We start from the raw sequence: 20,383 nt of genomic DNA, 5'->3' as shown, positions 1-20,383 counted from the left end.
AACCCCCCGGGGTGAACACGCACTTGCTCCACTCCAAATTGTTTCTCTTCCGGGAGCTAGTGGCTGTGAGTAATCTGTCCCTATTTCACAATGATGTCCCAAGACCCAGCTATAAACTGGTCCTCCCAGAGGCCGGATCTCATGCCCCAGCCCAGACTCAGCACCCGCGGGGAGATGCCCCAACCCCAGCTGTGAGCCTCTACCTTGACGAGTTTGCCACGATCCAGTGAAGGGCCCCACGCTCCCTGCCAGCTCACACTTCTGAGCCCACGGGCCATTGTCTCCTAGAAACCAAAAAAAGCAACACGCAGCAGTCAACAGGCTGGAGGATGCTTCTGCCCGGTTCTCTCTCTCTCAGGTCCCACATCCCTGTGCACAGCAGGGGACTGGAAAGAAAAAGGACCCGTGAAAACAAATGCAACCCTACCCTTGAAGGACCTTTTAGAGGGGGCTGCCTCCGATGGGCTTTCCGGAGAGGTGGGCTCTCCTGCCCCGAGCGCGCCCCACGCTGAGGCTTCTGCCTTTGGATCTGGGCTCAGCAATTCCATTGCCACTATCTTCAGCCCAGCAACTTTTTCCTTTCTTTCCTTTTGTTTTTTGTGGGTTTCTTTTGGCCTCACGGCATGTGGAATCTTAGTTCCCCAACCAGGCATAGAACCCGTGCCCCCTGCAGTGGAAGCACGGAGACCTAACCTCTGCAGCACCAGGGAAGTGCCCAGCAACTCTCTCTTGAGCCCCTATGATGCACACATACGTTATCTCCTGATCCCCCAGTGGGCCATGGAATAGATTTCACTGTTAGCTTGATTCTGCCGATGAGGAAGGAGAGGCTTACAGAGGTTAAAGGAACTTTCCCGGCACTCCCCAGGTGGCACAGTGGTTAAAAATCCGCCTGCCAATGCAGGGGACACGGGTTCGAGCCTTGATCCGGGAAGATCCCACATGCCGCGGAGCAACTAAGCCCGTGCGCCACAACTCCTGAGCCTGCGCTCTAAAGCCCGCGAGCCACAACTACCGAGCCCACGAGCCACAACTACTGAAGCCCATGTGCCTAGAGCCCGTGCTCTGCAACAAAAGAAGCCACCGCGATGAGAAGCCCATGCAACGAAGAGTAGCCCCCGCTCGCCGCAACTAGAGAAAGTCTGCGGGTAGCAACGAAGACCCAACGCAGCCAAAAATAAATAAATAAATTTATAAAAAATAAATAAAGTAACTTTCCCAAGAGTAGAGATTCAAACCCAAGTGTCCACCACTCTCGCTCCAGACAGGGCCCCGAGACCAGTGATGCCTGTGTGGGCCCTTTAAACAGCTCACTAGTCCAGCGCCACTCAGCCGGAAGATGTGACCTGCTGACCGGTGGCAACCTTTGGGATGGGGGAAGACGGTAAAGAAGCACTCTTGGAATTGCCCGAGGATTACAGAGGTCCACAATGTCAAAGTCACTCATTAACAATTAACAGCAATACCCAGATGGCCCTGATCAACACCCAAGGGGCCGGCAGGGTACCCGCTCTCTCTGTGCAAAGCCTTTCCAGGGGCACAGTCCTGGAGGTCCCAACGGACAGGTGCTCGGCACGCAGGCCGACGGACGCGAGCAGGGCCCCCAGTTCAAGGCGAGCCCCCTGCCCAGCTGAAGAGGGTCACTCGCCCAGACTCTGCTCTTGTGTGGGGCGTGTGCGGGGTTATCCATTAGAGCCCAGTGAGGCTGGCTGGGTTTTACTACTTCACCTGTAAACCAAAGGAATGTGTTGTTTTTAGCTGTGAGGTCAACTTTGTCCTTGATCTGGCCCACGAGGCTGTCCATCTCCCGGAGAGCCGCGCTGTACGGCCTTCGACCCCCGGGTTCTGCTGATGGCAGGGTCCTGGACAGGGGCACGTGCATGTGGGCCAGGCCCACGTAGAGCAGGAAGGGTCTTCCGCTGGCACTGAAACGAGAGAGGCCGAGGTGACGCTCCAGAAGGGTCCCGTGGCCTCAGAGAAGAGCCCAGAACCCCTTCCACCCGGTGTGCTCAGGAAGTACACATCCGTCTACAGCCTGCAAAGGCAATGGGGGGATAAAGCTGGTTAAAGACTGAGAGTAGCTGTAATACTCGCCTCTGCCCTTTTAACATTTACCGGGAGCTTATCGAACGAGGCTCACGTTGCCTGAATTCAACCTCGTGAAACCCCCAAGTTCCCTTTTCCGGATGAAGCGTCAGAGGCTCAGGGAGACTGAGACTCACCCAAGGCTAGGAAGCGACCAAGTCTGGGTTTGAACTAAGGTCTGGCTGAGAGCAGAGCCCTGGCTCTTAGCAGCTTCATTCTAACGTCCAGTGCAAACGTATTTTTAAGTTCCAGCTGCTCTCTCACAGCATCCAGGCCATCGTTTCCATTCCCAGCCTTGGCTCTTTCTAGGAGATGAACGGATGACTGAAACGGACCACGGGGAATTCCAAGGCCATAGCTGGGAACGTCTAGATCAAGGTCCTGGTAGAGGCCAGGCTCCCGGCTGCCCCTACTCTGATCCTGCAGGTTCCCCTGGGAGGCCTCTGCTTCCTGCATGCCCCCCACCTGCATCCCCAGGCCAGGGGCAGGGTCAAGGGCAGCGGCAGGGACCCTCGGGGAGCCCCTTCCCACAGCCCACCCCTGTGGGGGGGTCTTTCAGAGGACACAGGGAGGGCACGGGGGGGAACTTCAGGCAAGTCCATAGGCTGGCGACAGAAGTGCGGCTCTTTCACACCAGGCCACCTGGACACTTGACTTTCAAAATGGCCTGAGCGTTCTTGGCTGCCCCCGATTCACACCACCCCACATCAAGCTCTCTGAGTCCCCCAGCCTCAGCTCTGCACCAAACCTCGCCCTGGAGACGCCCCTGCATCCCAACTCCCAAAGTCCCCTGATTGGGACTCTACTGCCCTCAGCTCTCTTTGAAGGACAGAAGATGCACGTCCCAGACGGGAGCTTCTCCTTCCCCATTCTAGTCCACAACTTCTCTGCAACATTTCACGAGCTGTATCGTCCATGTCCACAAGTCATGGGTGGCTATTCTGATTTCAATTCACGAACATGAAATAAAGCTAAGAATTCAGCGTCTCACATGCTATACCATGGATGAGGCTTGAAGACACGATGCTCAGTGAAATAAGCCAGTCACCAAAGGACAAATATGGCGCGATTCCCCTTATAGGACGTACTTGGAGTGTCTGCTTCATACAGACAGAAAGCAGCGCTGTGGAGGCCCGGGGCTGCAGGGAAGGGAAAACGGGGAACTGGTGTTTAACAGGTACAGAGCTTTCATTTGGGAAGATGAAAAAGTTCTAGAGATGGATAGTGGGGATGGTTGCGGAACAGTATGAATGTACTTAAAACCACAGAACTGTACACTTACAAAGGTAAATTTAAAAAATAGGGAGGGTGGGAAGGGAGGGAGACGCAAGAGGGAAGAGATATGGGGACATAGGTACGTGTACAGCTGATTCACTTTGTTATACAGCAGAAACTAACACACCATTGTAAAGCAATTATACTCCAGTAAAGATGTTTAAAAAAAAGTGTTTTTTTAATTGAAGTAGAGTTGATTTACAAAGCTGTGTTAGTTTCAGGTGTACAGAAAAATGATTCAGTTATACATATATATATTGAAAAGGAAAATTTTATGCTATGTATAGTTTACATCTATCTATCATCTATCTATTATCTATCTGTCTATCTCTCTCTCTCTCTCTCTCTATGTCTATCTCTTTCTCTATCCGTCCATCTGGTGTCTCAGCTGCCTGAGCCACGTCTCCAATGCTCAGGCCAGTGGCTACCATCCCGGACAGCACAGAGAGAACATGTTCTTCCTTGCAGAGAGCGCTATTGCATGGTGCTGATGTAGGGCGTCTGTTGCCTGATCTGACAAAGATGATCATGTACAGTTGTGTACGTTGTGCACAATTCCGGCATGCGGACATCCTGCTGAGAGAGCGAATGGGAGTTTAATGCCAGCCCACGATCCACTGGCCGAGCTGGGCGCTCTGGCACCGGTCAGCATACACTCAGCGGGGACGCCTTGTCGTAATCTGCAGGTGGATACCACGTGGCAGCAGCATGCTGGATGGAGCTGGCTCAGATTTCAGGAATTTTGCAAGCCAGTTGTTAAACATGGCTGCCATTAAAAATTGAATGAAATCAACTTACCGTTAAATAAATGATATTAAAAACAAAGGTGGGGGGGGAATAAATTGGGAGACCGGGGTTGACATATACACACTACTATATATAAAATAGATAACTAATAAGGACCTACTGTACAGCACAGGGAACTCTGCCCAATACTCTGTAAAAGAATCTATGTGGGAAAAGAATCTAAAAAAGAGTGGATATATGTATGTGTATAACTGACTCACTTTACTGTACAACAGAAACTAACACAACATTGTAAATCAACTGGAAAAAAACCCAAAGGTAATAAACTTGCCCGATTTATCACATCCTAATTATTCTACCACATTTTACTATTACCTGTGCCCTGCACTTTGTTTTGCGGCCGCTGAATCTGTGCGGTGGGAACACCGTATGATGAGGTGCTACACTGTACATCTCTCCAACCCTACGGTCAGCGACATCTCATTGGTATCTTGAATTCAGCCACGGTGAGAGTATTTACGCCACAGAAATGGGCAAATCAGAGCTTTTTCTCTGAGTGCTGGTTGTTAAACATTTATCAGCTCATAGCTACCTATGGGCTGGGGGCGTGGTCCCATCACCCACCCTCATCCCACCCCCATCATTATCCTGCAAACTCCCACCCATTATCAAAATCCTGTTAGCACCCTGGGCTGTGAAGATGAGGGAAGACGGGCATTGGAGACCCGCATCCGAATCCCTGGAATTTTATTTCGTGGTCGTGTGACCCTGGGCAATTCACTTAACCTCTGTCGTCTCCACAATGGGGACAGCTGTGCCTCCCTGATACAGCTGTGAGTATTTAATGCCATAGTAAGGTTTTCATAAGTGGTACCCTTTTATTAATAAGTATGAATAATACAAGCCTGCAGTAGTAAGCATCCATGGTACCCAGAGGAGCACCTCTCTCCCTGCATCCTGACACCATGCTAGAACTCGTAAAGATGGCATGTTGCAGGAACCGCACAAACTAGCTCCCTGGGGGCATCTATCCCCTGAACCACCCCTGTGCTGAATGGCAAATACAGAGTGGAGGATGGGCAGTTCTCTGGTGGCCTGGTGGTTAGGGTTCTGGGCTTTCACTTCCGTGGCCCGGGTTCAATCCCTGGTTGGGGAACTGAGATCCCACAAGTCACGCGGTCCAGCCAGAAAAAAAAAAAAAAAAAGTGGAGGAGACTTGGTGCTTTAAAAAAAAAAAGGCTTCCCTGGTGGCACAGTGGTTGAGAGTACGCCTGCCGATGCAGGGAACGCGGGTTCGTGCCCCGGTCCGGGAAGATCCCACATGCCAAGGAGCGGCTGGGCCCGTGAGCCATGGCCGCTGAGCCTGCGCGTCCGGAGCCTGTGCTCCGCAACGGGAGAGGCCACAGCAGTGAGAGGCCCGAGAACCCGAAAAAAAAAAAAAAAAAAAAAAAGGCCAGTTATAAGGCAGTATGATTTCATCTTTATTTAAATATAGATACATGCATGTGTGTGTGCGTGTGTGTGTGTGTGTTTATTCACCAGCACAGAAGGAGGCTAGAAGAACATGTTCAGATTTAACAAAAGGGGTTAAGATATCAGAGGAATTAAGACGCTGGAGGGGACATTCCAGCAGAGGGAGGGTGGGGCGTGGTGTGGAGATGCACAAAGATTGAGACCTGGGGAAGCCAAGTCTGGAGAAAATCTCCTGATCTGAAATAGAGAATGGCAAGTGAGGGATGCCCATCTCTCAGGAAATGTCCCCAGTGGGCTCCTGGCAGGAGAGCCAGGCCTGAAGGTGGCGGCAGGGCTGCCCTCGAGCCGGGCTCCCTCGGCTGCCCCTGCAGCGGCCCCCGGGGCTGACCGGTCCAGGAGGCATCGCTGCAATAGCCACTTGCCCCCGCCCCGTCCCAAATCTCACAGTCACCCTCTGGGCCTCAGCGTTACAGAGAACCTTCTGGAATCCAGACTGGACCTGACAGTTCTCAGTTCAGAAGCCTACCGGGGCTCCATGAGCCTGCGGGCAGTGCAAAGCCCTAGCCCGGCATCCGTGGCCTTCCCAGCCTTGCCGTCCTTCCGACGCCGGGGCCACCTCACGTCCTCCTGCGCCTGTTCACTCCTCTCCCGGCAGGACCCTGCCTGGTATCTTGCCTGCAAACACTTAATCCATTAAGATCCCACTCCAAAGCCATCAAGATCCCTCTCTGCTCCCAGCTCATAGGTGGCTTCCTCTTCCCTGGCCCCTTTTGCCCCTCCCTTAGAGAATCGATCAGTATTGACAATGCAGCCTATGCGAAAGCCAGCTTTTGAACACTATCTGTTTCCCCACTAGCCTGGGAGATGCTCGAAAACCGAAACAGATCTAATCCACGTGTGTATTCCCAACACGACACTGGCACACGTTTGGGGCCAGATCAAGCAACTCACTCTTTATTCACTCATTCAATGAATACTTATTAAGGGCTAACCAAGCCCCAGACACTGCAGAGACAGAAGCAGGATTTCCACCTTCTTGGAGCTTCACATCCAATTGGAAACAGCAGAGGGAAAGATGCAACTAAGAAATGAATCAGGGCTTCCCTGGTGGCACAGTGGTTGAGAGTCCGCCTGCCGATGCAGGGGACACGGGTTCGTGCCCCGGTCTGGGAAGATCCCACATGCCGCAGAGTGGCTGGGCCCGTGAGCCATGGCCGCTGATCCTGCGCTCCGCAACGGGAGAGGCCACAGCAGTGAGAGGCCCGCGTACCGCAAAAAAAGAAAAAAGAAATGAATCAGATCATTATTACAAATATATAGTAGTAGGGATGATGGAGGAGAAATACAGGGTGCTGTGGAAGAGCATAACAGGGGACCCAAGCTGGGCGGGGGGGAGGGGGAGAGGGGAGACATCTCTGAGACAGTGTGGCCCGAAGGACGGGGGGGGTCCAGGGACACAGTGCATGGTCGCCCTTCAAGGCAGACAGAACAGCAGAGGGAGAGGCTGCAGGAGGAGGACGGCCGTCCCACTGCCCAGCGGTGCGTGCAATCACTCATGTCCTCACCCGTTATTCGTCAGAACACCCAAACAGGAGAAAGAAGAGAGGAGGGGTCAGGAGGACAGAATGATCTTCAGGCTGAACCCGGAGCCCTGATGTGGGTGGCAGGTGGTGTGCTTTAGGTGGGAGACGGGTGAGGACGGAGATGAGAAGGGGAAGGAGGCTTAGACCAGCAGGGGGAGAACGATGCAGGCGGAGGGGTTGAGTCAAGGAGAAGAAGGAATCAAGCCCTTGACGTGGGTCCCAGGCTCCAGCCCAGGAAGGCTGGGGCTTCTTTGTCCTCTGTGCCTCTCTAGGACCTAGTTCTAAGTGCACAATTCCCTGGAATGTGGACCATACACTCTGATTTCAAACATCCTCACACCTACCCCAATACGCTCAGCCCATCAAGCCCTGTATTCCCAACTCAGGTTCAATGTGCCGTCCTAGACCCTGTAGGGAGCAGAGGACCAGCCAGCTCCATGACCTAGAAGCCCAGACGCCCAGGCCGTCCGCTACCTCCTTTCTTTTTCTTTTTTTTTTTTTTTTTTTTTGCCAATTCGGAGCTTTGCCTCCTGTTTAAAAAACTCGAATCAGGAACGAGCTTTCAGGAGAAAGACAAATAACACCTGATACCACTTGTATGTGGAATCTAAAATATGGCACAAGTGAACCTGTCTATGAAACAGAAACAGACACAGAGAACAGACTGGTGGTTGCCAAGGGGGAGGGGAGGTGGGGGAGGGAGGGACTGGGAGTTTGGGATTCGCAGATGCAAACTAGTATATACAGGATGGATAGACAGCAAGGTCCCACTGCAGAGCACAGGGAACTAGATTCAATATCCTGGGACAAGCCATAATGGAAAAGAGCATGAAAAAGAATGTATATATATGTATAACGGAATCACTGTGCTGTACAGCAGAATTAAGACAACATTGTAAATCAACTCGACTTCAATTAAAAAAAATTTTTAAGTATTAGCCTTCAGCATCACTGCTAGGTCAGGGGTCTAAAATCAAGTGAAGCCCCAAGGAAAAACATTCAAAGAAGACCCTCTTGCCGAGCAGGGCAGGAAACCACGCTCCAGGGACTCCCGGTAGTTTTGACAAACAAGTCAAGGTGGCGTAAGGGCTCATGACGGAGAAAACAGCACAGATCTGGGGGCTTTTCTGCTGACACTTCTAAAATCATGGATGAACTGGCAAGGCCAGTCCTAAGGAAATCAGCATGCCTGAGGATTATTCTCTGTCAAGCAAAAAGCCAACAGGATTCATGTGACTTTTCACTTAATAACTAATTAATAAATTAGCAAACTCTTCCCCTCTTAACTATGATAAAGAGTTTGTTCGCTGATTTGTTAATCTTTCAAGTGGTTAATTAAGTGGTAGATGAACAGCACCATGTCGTCTTCAAAGTTAATCAGTGCCCAGCCGGCTGCCACCCGCTACCGTCCCCTGAGAACACTGTGCTCTCATTGCAAAAGCAGGGGTAGACCTTCCTCACCAGCCACAGACCGTCCACCTGTCGTAGGGCACCGGGGCCCGAAGCCATCCAGGGAGCATATACGTGCTCAAACCCCCAGGTGGGAGAAGGGGCTCTGTGCTTTTCATATCAACCATCTGAAAAAACGAAAATGAACAAACCAACCCAACAGTGTTTCTCAGAAAGCCCTGAGAAACTGGTCAGATGCAGTCTCTAAGCCCTAAGGGGCTGCTCTCAGAATGTGGGCCTTTAGCAGGCCGTGCGATCAAGCAGAAATGGATCTACTACATGGCTATACCTCCACCCTCCCAGCTGCCCTTCTGTCTAGAAAAGTCCAGCATGGTGGAGCGAGGGGCTGGGGGAATTCTTGCACTTTCAAGGAAATGATGAGATCCGTTATCCCAAGGTGGGGGCTATTTTTAATTCTGTGCAAGTAGACGGGTGTGCCGTACACGTTCTCCTGCCCACTTAGGCAAAGGCTGTGGAAAATACCAAAGGACCTGTTGGAAATCCTTCCCCGGCCCTTGAAGAGTTTGCAGTCTTGGGACTTCCCTGGCGGTCCAGTGGTTAAGACTCCACGCTCCCAACACACAGGTTCAATCCCTGGTTGGGGAACTAAGATCCCCGCATGCCGCATGGCGCGGCCTAAAAATAGGAGAGAGAGAGAGAGTTTGCAATCTTAGGAGAAAGGTGCACCAGTGCACATGAGAGAGGCAGCGGGTGGGGTGACCGTGTGTGTGCACACGTGTGTGTCTGAGCTTGCACCCCGCCACCTACGTACATACACCCCAAGGTCAGCAGTAGTAGCTGACTGTGGTCTCGCACAATCTACTCTCTGTGCTGATCTCTGATCTGACAGAGGCTGGAAGCAAGCAGCTCTCACACAGAGACAGCTTGCTAGAGACCCACTGTGGTATGGCTCTGGGGTTTCTGCTTTTTGTTATTTTCAATTAGTGGTTGCTAACAGTTAGAGATCAGGAGATCCACCAAGGGCCAGGTGGCCTGTCTTTCTTGAGAAATGGAAAGGCCTGACAAGCCAGGCCCCCGCTCCCACAAAGCAGCAGCAGGCAGCCTTAGATGGGACAGGTGCTCAAAATTCACCGCAGGCCCCACCACTCCCTACTGCCTCACAGTCAGCCTGCTCCCCGCTTCAGGTTACCTGGGCCCTGTAGATGCTGGACCCCTGTGTGTTATACTGAATACTGGCCCCCAAGGATACTCAGGGTCTAATCCCTGGAATCTCTGAGTGTCCCCAAAGCGGACGTTGTAGATGCAATTAAGTTGAGGATCTTGAGATGGGGGATTATCTTGGATCGTTCCCAGTAGACCCTAAACGTAATCACAAATGTCCTTATAAAAAGGAGGCGGGGGAGATGTGACTACAGAAGAGGACAAGGCAAGTGAACCACAGAAGTGGAGATTCAAACGACGTGGCCAGGAGTTCCCTGGCGGTCCAGTGGTTGGGACTCCATGCTTCCACTGCCCAGAGTCCGCGTTCCATCCCTGGTCAGGGAACTAAGATCCCGCAAGCCCAGTGGTGCCGCCAAAAAAAAAAAAAAAAAGGAATGATGTAGCCATAGCCAAGGAATTCCAACAGCCACCAGAAGCTGGAAGAGGCAAGAAACAATCCTCCCTGGAGCCTCAAGAAGGAAACAGCCCTTCTGATAACCTTGATTTTAGCCCCATCAGACACATTTCAGACGTCCAGCCTCCAGATCTGTAGGAGAATAAATTGCTATTGTTTTAGCCAATAAGTTGGTGGTCAGTTGGTAACAGCAGCAGCAATAAGAAACGAACATAGCCTGTCAACTAATGAACTCGACAAACACCTTGAATGCCCAGAAGACAGTGGATGGACCCTGCCCTCAGGGAGGTGATACGCTAGCAGGAGAGGACACCTGACAATGACGGGAGTGTGGTCTGAGCAGGGTCCCTGGGAATGTACCTGAGGCACTTGTAACCCAGGCCTGGAGACCCCAGGACAGACAGCTTTCTAGCTTTATTTCCAGGAGACATGCACGCGCGCATCTTTGTCAGGTAATGGAGCTCCGCTGCGGTCTGAGCCGTGCTGGGGCCAGGGGACACGGGGGGGGGGGGCGCTCACCTCGCCCGCTGGATGAACTGGGTGGCCTTCTCGGCATACTTCTGTGTGAGGCCGCTCAGGTTCACGGGCTGCTCCACGATGCTGAGGTTCTCATAGAGAGGAAGGGCCACGTCAGAGTGACAGTCCTTCTCAGGGTTCCTGGGTGGAAATCACAGACGGTGGAGCGTTCATTCCCACGACCTAAGTAGTCACGGAGTCAAACAAAACGCTTTGATGCAGTGATGCCCATAAATACAGAACACTTAATAGCCTGGCCTCAAGTGATTTTTCCAGTCTGCCATCTCCTCCAAGTGCAAGACCAATGTAACACCTTCTTCTATGCCCTTTGAATAGATGTGTATGCTCCTTGGACAAGCCTGGCCATTCTGTAAAGCTCATGACTTTTCTGAGCTATGGATACGATTATACCCATTTTGCTGGCAGAGAAACTGAGGTTAAACAAAGTACATTACACAGCAGAGTCCCAGAGGCAATCAGTAGCCCTGGTTTTTTCCACCGGTCCCCTTAAGTCATGACTTCCGTCCGTGGGGTACAACGCTTGGTATTTTCCCAAGTCGACAATCAGGACTTTGTGTGACAAGATGTCTGACGAGAGGACAGATGGCTAGGAACAACTTTGGAATTTCAAACCATGTTTGGAGAATTTGGGGAAACTTCAGCAATTGGAAAAAGTGGGGGTCAAACCTATTGTATCTCCTGGAAAAAAACAAACTCAGCCCTTGGTCTTACAGATGGAAATGAATCTGACATACGAATGACCCAGAATCCTGACCCCGGCTGTGATCTCGGGTGAGTTACCTAAGCTCTCAGAGCTTGACTTTCCTTATGGGAAGTGCGGGGTTGCCCGGGCCCCTTACAGGGATAAGGAACGGTTAGCATTCACACTGCTTGGCACACTAGGAATGCAATAAAAACTCAAGCCCTCTGTCCTGGGGGACACAGAGAACTGGAAGAGGAGCTGAGGACAATGGAGAGAAAAGGGTGGTCACGGGGGGCCTCTTGGGCAGGGAAACTGTCCTCCTGCTGCAAGGAAGAATTTGGGAAGAAAGGAAAGCCCCCGTCACACATCTATGTGCACACAGACTTGTGCCGGAGGCTTGAGAGACACGGTCAGACTGGGGTAATCGCCAAGGACCACAGAGTTTTACAAAGAGAAAGAGAGCGCTGTCGCGGGTGTCACAACGCTAACCTCATCATTCGTGTCCAATCTTCCAGCTTTGGATGGTCTTGTGGCGGCTCTATCATCCCTAACCTTCTCCCCCTTTTCCTCCTTCAGCCAACACTTTTCTTCTGTCTGATTTAACACAGACGGAAAAGGGGCCAGGCTGTGGTCATCGCACGAGATGGCAGGGGTGCCACAGGTGTGAGCCCCAGGCGCCCGGCGGTGATGAGAGAGCAGTGGCCGGTTCTCACGTGGTGACGTCACTCCTCCCGCTGCCAACAGGCTCTTGCATCTCCTGGGCATCTCGTGAAAAGGCAGGCCTCTGGGAGGGGTCTGAACACCTGCATTTCTAGCAAGCGTCCAGATGATGCCTGCGCTTCTGGCCCAGCGACCACCCTCTGGGTAGTCAGGAGAGAGGGGACCTGGGCTCTAGACTCAGAGACCCAGACGGGACTCTCCATCCTTCCCTCTCATGACTCCACTGTGACCTGGGCCACCAGGTAAGCTTCCTTCCCAGGACAGTCAGGAGAAATGCTTGCCTCACTCAGAGGTCTGGTGGGTCATGGAGAAGCATGCAGAGCGCGCTTAGGATGTAACAATTTCTCAACAAATGGCCATTATGATACTAACTATTATTAATAAGCCCCCGAGACACGCTCTCCCCGGGCGGCTCAGACACCTGCAACGTTATAAACAATCCCAGTACACCGTCTGAACAGCAGGGCACCTGGTCTGGGCTGCTTTACTACCTGAATAAGGTTGATTACCTTTTCCTGATAATAAACGTACTGCATGCTCATTAGAGAATATTTGGAAAATACGAGAGAGGAAAAAACTGAAAACTCCTCAGTGCCACAACCAGAGCGAATGAACCATGGTTACCATTCTGGTGTATTTCCTTTAGGGCTCTTAGAGGCATAAATACAGAGGTAGTTCAGGTCACAGTGCTGATGATTTGTTTCCTGCTTTTTTCACTTACTATTCTATTGTGAGCATTTTCCCATTTCACTGAATACGTTTTTAAAACATCCTGTTGAGTGCCTGCACGGCATTCCAATGTCCAAACGCTGGCTTATTTCAGGGCGGGGGTAGGGCTTATAGAGAGCCCGGTGGACTTCTTCTCAGTCTAGCTCCCTCCTTATGTCCAGGGTCAGGGCCAGGTGAGTGGCCCAGGAGCAAAGCCAGCAGGCAGAGGAGGGAGGCCACCTGCGTGAGACCCTGGGTCGCACCAGCCTCTCCCCAGCTGAGCTAAACAGTCCAAGGAACCTGGAAAATGCCAATTAAAAAAATGTTCACCTCATCTTCATGAAAAGTGTTCTTGCACTCCATGCAAATAATGCACTTAAATTTTTTGCACTAAAGGTACTCGATCTTTTTTTTTTTTTTTTTTTTTTGGCTGCATTTGGGTCTTCGTTGCTGCACACGGGCTTTCTCTAGTTGCGGCGAGCGGGGGCTAGTCTTTGCTGTGGTGCGTGGGCTTCTCATTGCGGTGGCTTCTCTTGTTGTGGAGCACGGGCTCCAGGTGCGCAGGCTTCAGTAGTTGCGGCATGCGGGCTCAGCAGATGCGACACGAGGGCCCTAGAGCACAGGGGCTTCAGTAGTTGTGGCCCATGGGCTTAGTTGCTCCGCGGCATGTGGGATCTTCCCGGACCAGGGCTCGAACCCGTGTCCCCTGCATTGGCAGGCGGATTCTTAACCACTGCGCCGCCAGAGAAGTCCCAGGTACTTGATCCCTTTTTGCTATCCTAACTGTTCCCCGTGGGCCTCTCTCATTTCCTTCTGATGGACCACACCCCCAGGACTTCACCTGGCTCTGGAGCCCAGAGCCGACGCCTTGGCTAGGATTACCTTGACGGTCTACCGCCCCGTGGACATGCCGGGCAAGGGGGGTGGTTGTAGCCGGGGGTATCAGTGCAGCCCATGTCATGGCTGTACGGGATTCCAAAGTAGTAATCAAACCCTGGAAGAGAAGGAACGGGTTAGGCTATGAGCCTGCATTCTTACACCCAGGACAGAAATTTAATTTTCCATGATTTAATTCTGCAGTGTTATGGTGTATGTAATTAAAAGAGGATTTGATTAATAGCCCTTTGTAGTGTGCAAGGAAAACACTTTGCTGGGTTCTGGCTGCAAGACTAGATTTGCAAAACATCTTGTGATTAGCATTAACCCTGCGTGGAAGGAAGTGGGGAGAATGTCTTGAACACCTCCTGTTCCCAGTGCGATGATGGACACCGCTGGGAAATACCTGGTGAAAATCTACTACCTGCATGACACTCTGGGGGATAAAAGAATATACTCTGCCCTCAAGAGGGGGAGGATAAGAAGTAGAGATTTAGCTCTAAGCCCACAAGAGGGATCAGAGGATGAAGTTACCCCTGGATGCTGGGGGTGGGATGTGGTTGAGGCAGGAATCTCAAAATGCTTCTCAGAAGAGTTGGCATTTCAGCTGGACGCAGAGGGCTGGCAGGATTGGACTTGAGAGGGTGGAGGGGTATTGGAGGGAGGATGTGAGGGTCAAACTGAGACCTGAAAACCCTGTGTTGACTTTTTTCTGAGACCCTCTCATATCCCATCTCTTCTCCAGCACAAGCTTCCATGTGAAGTTTCCCACAGAATTCCCTACTCCCCGCCGAGCCCCTGCTTCAGTGAACCCATCAAACGATTTTTGCTTCTTACCACGCGGGGCCTCACGGGGGCCAAGTGTTCCCAGACACGTGAAGGACTGGGTCGAGGAGAACACTGACAGCCTCACGACGGGGGAGCCCGAAGGGTAGACAGGCACCAAAGAGGGGGGCCGGGAAAGGTGCCGGGCAAGAGGGATGTGCAAACAGAGGCAACCCTGGCACCTCAAACCCACCCAAGTGAGCCTGTGAACGAAGGTGTCCTGACTCAGGAGAGAGGTCCCTCAGGGGCAGGATGGCTTAAACATTTATAGAGTCCTTTTACACAGAGACCTTTATTTTCTGTTTCCCAGGTAACCAATCCTCCGAAGAATTCTTACCACGGAAGTTGGGGTGATAAGAGCCATGGTGTCCAAGATGCCACTTGCCTGGAGGAAAACGAGAGAGACAGAGAGAGACTTTGAGAGGAATCCCCACGGGGGCTCCCAGCCCCTTGGTGGAGCTGATCACACACTCAGGTCTCCACCAGCTTTGCCCTTTCCTGAGCACAAGCAAAGAGAGGCTCACGTGCTGTGTGACAGCCAAGCCTCGTTCTCTGGGACCCAGAGGGAGTCCCCAGGGAGACAGAAAGCAAGCAAGGATGACTCATGACCCAGGCAGGAAAGCGTGCGGGGGGTAGAGGGCGGGAAGACGAGCCATTACCGGGAGCCCAGAGAAGTTAGCAGGCTGAGCCCCTGCCCCCCAAAGAGGGTGCAGCGCCCACGGCAACGCCCCCACCCCACCCACCCCACCCCCCGCCAGGGCTCACCACACCTTCCGCTCGGCCCTCCTGCCTGGGGCCCTGCAAAGGACCCAAGGAGCAAGTGCACGGCCCAGACAGTCCCAGAGATGCCGCTCCCGCCTGCTTTCATCATGGCGCTCTGCAGAAGCTGAGCGGGGCGCCGCCTCCCTGCGCCGCCCGAGCCAGGCCCGCAACGAGGAAGCTCTGCCGCAGGGCTGCTCCTGGCGCTGTAAACGCGTTCACTGCGGGGCACGAGGCGAGGCTGGGACCCTCTGACCGGCTCATTCTCTGCTCTCCGGGTAAAGATCCCACAGGGAAGTCACCCACGAGGCAAGGGGAAGAATCAAAAACGCGGGGCAAAGACCAGGACGGCGGCAGCGTGAAACAACGCCAAGGACGGAAAGAAACAGGCAACCACAGGAGTCTGACTCAGTAAGTTGTCTCACGTGGCCTCAGTACAATACTTCCAAACCATCTTTTCAAGACACACGCCTGTGGCCAAAACGAGCAACGGTGAATCGAGGTGAAGGGTATATGGGGGTCTAGGAGTCCCTTCTTGCAACTGGTCTGTAGGTTTGAAACCAAATGTCATAAAAAGTTGAGGGAAGTGGATTAAGCTAAGTGGAATGCTTAGATTCAGCATGACGTGGAAATATAAAATTACAGTACAATTTTTAAATTGCTTCTAAAATTATAATAAGCGTGTAAAATTATATCACCAGGACATAGAAAATAATAGGAGGGGGAGAAAAGTAGGGCCGAGTGATGACAAACACAGAGCAAGATGAGGAGCAAACAGTGAGTGGTGTCAGTGGACTCGGTGTTCCCTCAGCGGGCTTCTCATCTGCCCTGTAAGCGCGCTGCTAGGAGGTTCACGATCTCAACAAGGAGCTACGCTTTAGTGCCCTCTCCCAGAAAAGCAAAAGGCGTCGTGAGAGGTGAACAGTCGACCTGTGATCAGTTGCCTTCCTGGGATTTAAAGGCCTGAAGAAGGAGGGGCACGTGAGATCGAACCCAGCTCGAGAAGCATCCAGTGCCCCTGATGCTGCATGAAGTGTTAGGGTCAGAGAGCCCAGGGACCAGAGCCCTCCCGCCCCCCGGGCTGGGAGTCTGACACGGATGCGGGGACAGGGCGGGTGAGGATGCTCAGCCCATAGTGAGAGCACCTCCGAGTATGGAGAGGAAGGGGTGAAAAGGAGAGCCGCTTGGGACCTTAATGGTCTCGTCCTCCCAGGACAATGAAGGCCACACTGCAGAGTCTGATCTTCTGCAAAGTTATGTCAGGCTCCTTGACCCAGAGGAGGAGCCAGGACGACACACCAGAAATGCCAGCTTCCTGCAGGTTAACGGGGAGCCCGGGGCCCCGAGGACAGCCCCACAGGGACCCTCGTTGCCACTTCACGTGGTGGAGGGAGGAGGGAACCCTGCTGGACCCAGCTCTTGGAGAGCCAGGACCCTAAGCACAGGCAGCCTGAAGATGCCGTCGGGAGGCTGGGTTGTCTTGGCCTCTGTAGGGGGCACCGGGGGAAACGAGTTCCACACATAGTTTAGTCCCCTGGCAGGTCGTTTCAGTTGCTTAGAGCTGAAAGCATTCCCAACTTCTACAGCAAGAAGTGAGCAGAAAAGCGGACACGGGCAGGAGAGGCGGTGGCTCTGCAGACACAAAGCAGCCAGCACAGAAAATGCAGGGGGGACGGGGTCCACGTTACCAATCAACCCGGTGACGTAGCCAGCCCGCTGTAGCACTTCGGCCAAGGTGGTCTCGTTGAGTGGAAGGCCCCCCACAGAGGTGACCGCAAAGTTGTGAGGGACTCCATTGCGGAGGCCAAGCCGGCCGGTGAGCAGGGCGGCCCGGGAGGGCGAGCAGGTGGACGCCGCCGCGTGGAAGTCCACAAACCTGCGCGGAGAGGAGAGCGATGGGGGTCGGCCTGGCCACAGAAAGCCGAGCCAAGAGAGGTTCAATTGCTGGGGTTCCAGCGCTGGGAAAAAGCTCCAGGATCAGCCAGTCGTGGGACAGGTAAAGAAAATGAAGCCCAGAGACGCGTTATGTGACTAACCCAAGGTCACACAGCTGATTCGAAGGGATTTAATCCAACATATGGAACGGATCCCCTTTATTTGCAGATTCCACATTTTATATTCACCTACTCACTTAATGCATCTGTAACCCCAGAAATCAACACTCGTGGCTCTGAAGGGATAGTTCACGGATATACGCAGACCTGTGAAAATTTGCACATTTCCAGCTGAGGTTGGACAAGGTGACCTTCTTGTTTGGGCTCTCACAGATTCAGTGTCCACAGGGACGTTATAGAACATCACCACTGCCGACACAAGAGCTGACTATCTATTCCTCCTTACTGTAAGCCCAGCCCTTTTTCAGACACTATGGAGAAACAGAGAAGTCTAGCCATTTTCTTACCCTCAAGGAACGTGAGTAAATTGAATGTCACTAATGAAGGGGCAACCTGACTTCATGTGTCTCCTGATGGGATGCAACATGAATTCATAACACCAAGGATTCTTACCGAAAACGTTTAACCTGAATCTAGTCAGACCTAATCTCCACGTTACAGGGGAAAAAAAGCTAATGCAAGACCAAATTAAATGACCCCACAAGAAGAGACTTTACCAAACCATTCTCTAGACGTTCGATAAGACAACCAGTCCCATCTCTTCAAACAGTCAACATCTGAGGGAACAATGGGATGGACGGGGCGATACTGTGCAAAAGGGAAGACTAAAGAGAGAGAACCAAGTGCAATACATGAGTCTTACTGGATCCCAGTTCAAAAGAGCTGGCAACACACCTGAGGGCCAATTAGGGAGGGAAATTTAATATGAACTGGATATAAAATGATATTAGGGGATTATCGCTCATTTTCAGGATTATGGCCATGTGGGAGAATGTTTCTATTCTTTTCCTTCTGGTTTTAGTGAGATATAATTGACACATAACCTTGTACTAGTTTCAGGGGTACAACATCATAATTTGATATAAGTGCATATTATGAAATGATCACCACAGTAAAGTTTAGTTAACATCTGTCACCTCCCACAGTCACAAACTTTTTTCCCCGTGATGAGAACTTTTAAGATCTCCTCTCTTAGCGACTTTCAAATACACAAGACAGCATTGTCGACGCTCGTCCCCATGCTGTGCATTACGTCTCATGACTTACACCCAGAAGTCGTCACCACCTTCACCCATTCTTCCCCACCTCCGAAACCATCCTCCATACTGATGCAAATGTCCTTCCACAGTGGGAGTCGGATCACACCAGTCTCTTACTGGAAAACACAATCTCTCTCTGCCTGCTTCCCGGAGCTCAGCCGCTGCCCCCCTCCTGCCCTGAGCTGCTTCCTCACATCCTCCCAAGCCCCCACTTACTCCTGTCCGCTGTCCCTTTGCCCATGCTCTTCCCCCACTCCCCAAACCCTTCCCCTAGAGTCCCACCTTATCTTGACTGACCAGTCCCAGTCGTCTTCAAGACGCCGCTCAAAGACTCAGATGTTACCCCCCCAGGTCACCCTCCCTGCCTCTCCCCCAACCCCCCAATCTGCACCTCCCCACCCCACGTGGAATCAAGGCCCCCTCTTCTCTACGTGATTATATAGCCTTTGGCATCTCCTTTACAACACTGAACTCTAATTCTTTGTTTTCCTGTTTGGGGCAGCTTCCAGATGGCCACGAATCCGTGGATAGGCCTCCCAGTGACAGGCGGGGCCTGAGGTCCCCCCGCCCTTGACGCTGTGAGTGCTTTGAGCCCCAGAGGATGTGAAGGTGACACTGCACCAGTTTCTGGGCTCAGCCCTCACGAGACTGGTAGCTTCCACCTCCTCCCTGAAAACACTCTGTGAGCCGCTGGGTGAGAAATCGACTCCCCCAGCACGGCCCAGCTGGACAGGCCATCTGTAGGTGCTCCGGCCAATGACCCCAGCTGAGGCCACTGCGTCTAAACGTCACACGTGTGCGTGAGGCCACCCTGGACCTCCCAGCGCAGCCATCTGCCTGCTGAATTTCACCAGAGCCGCCTTGGTCAACACAACAAGGTAAAGAATCACCCAACCGAGAGATGCCTGAATTCCTGACCCTCGGCGTCGTGAGACGTGATAAAATGGTTGTTGTTTTGAGCTGCTGACTTTGGGGACGGCTTGTTACTCAGCAGTTCACCACCAGAGCAGCATCTGTCTCCCACTGGACCATCCTCTCCTGACCATTCAGTCCTCAGCCCAGCACGAGGTGGGCACCGCCCAGCGCATGTGGAGAGGGTGATGCCGCCGTACTCTGCTTTTGTACAACATGGTGAGTCTCTGCTAAAGAGACCTGGGCCTCAGTCCCAGAGGATGGGTGAATTCACAGAGCGGTGACACGCACCGAGAGGTCCCAGCAATGCCCGTCTGAAAGCGCTGGCCCAGCCCTGAAGCTGTGCTCTTCAAGCAGACGTGCGATGCCTCCATCTGACAGAATGAGGGCAGGGGAGCGAGGTGCTCCAACGCTCATGCTGGGTCTGCAGGTGCTGGGCGAGGCCTCCCTCCAGCCTCGGGGAGCTCCAGGGCCCCCAACTCTGGCTTCACACCCCTGCCAGCACTTCCTTCCTGTCCCTCCGTCCCCTGGGGCTGGAAGTAGCACGTGCAGCCTCCCTTCTGTCCATCGGCTGCTGGTCCCCTGGGTAATTTCCCAGGCACCGGCTTCTCTCACAGCATCCCCAGCTGCCCACATACTGGGGCCTCAGGGAGTTCAATTCCTGGGGCAAAATCCAGGATTCTGGATGTTGCATGTAGCTGGCAACCGCTACCCTTGGAATCCCAAACTGAGCTCCACTTCAATGTTCATACTTTTCTCCCAAGAAAACGTTCATTTGTACCCAGCCTCTTCTGTTCTTTTCCTCCCAAGATTAAAGCACAAACATCCTCCTAGATCACACTCCTAAATGTTCCTTATAATAATGACTACTGGGACTTCCCTGGTGGCGCAGTGGTTAAGAATCCGCCTGCTAATGCAGGGGACACGGCTTCGAGCCCTAGTCCGGGAAGATCCTACATGCCACGGAGCAACTAAGCCCGTGCGCCACAACTACTAAAGCCCACGTGCCATAGAGCCCGTGC

General features: G+C 52.6%; 1 protein-coding gene across 1 annotated transcript in view; it reads right to left on the bottom strand.

The window, feature by feature from the left end:
* The window catches only part of ARSG (arylsulfatase G), a 72,022-nt gene that overhangs the window by 31,124 nt on the left and 20,515 nt on the right, over positions 1-20,383 (bottom strand). The window contains exons 2-7 of the mRNA XM_065897028.1: positions 16,984-17,171; positions 14,874-14,921; positions 13,718-13,829; positions 10,708-10,845; positions 1,729-1,925; positions 204-284 (exon numbers count right to left, since the gene is read on the bottom strand). Coding sequence (XP_065753100.1) covers positions 204-284; positions 1,729-1,925; positions 10,708-10,845; positions 13,718-13,829; positions 14,874-14,921; positions 16,984-17,171 — 764 coding nt within the window. The remainder of the gene's footprint in view (positions 1-203; positions 285-1,728; positions 1,926-10,707; positions 10,846-13,717; positions 13,830-14,873; positions 14,922-16,983; positions 17,172-20,383) is intronic.

The sequence above is a fragment of the Phocoena phocoena genome, chromosome 19, assembly GCF_963924675.1.
Source record: "Phocoena phocoena chromosome 19, mPhoPho1.1, whole genome shotgun sequence".
Lineage (NCBI taxonomy): Eukaryota > Metazoa > Chordata > Mammalia > Artiodactyla > Phocoenidae > Phocoena > Phocoena phocoena.
The sequence above is the reverse complement of the archived record's forward strand: the minus strand, read 5'-3'. Positions and strand labels throughout refer to the sequence as shown.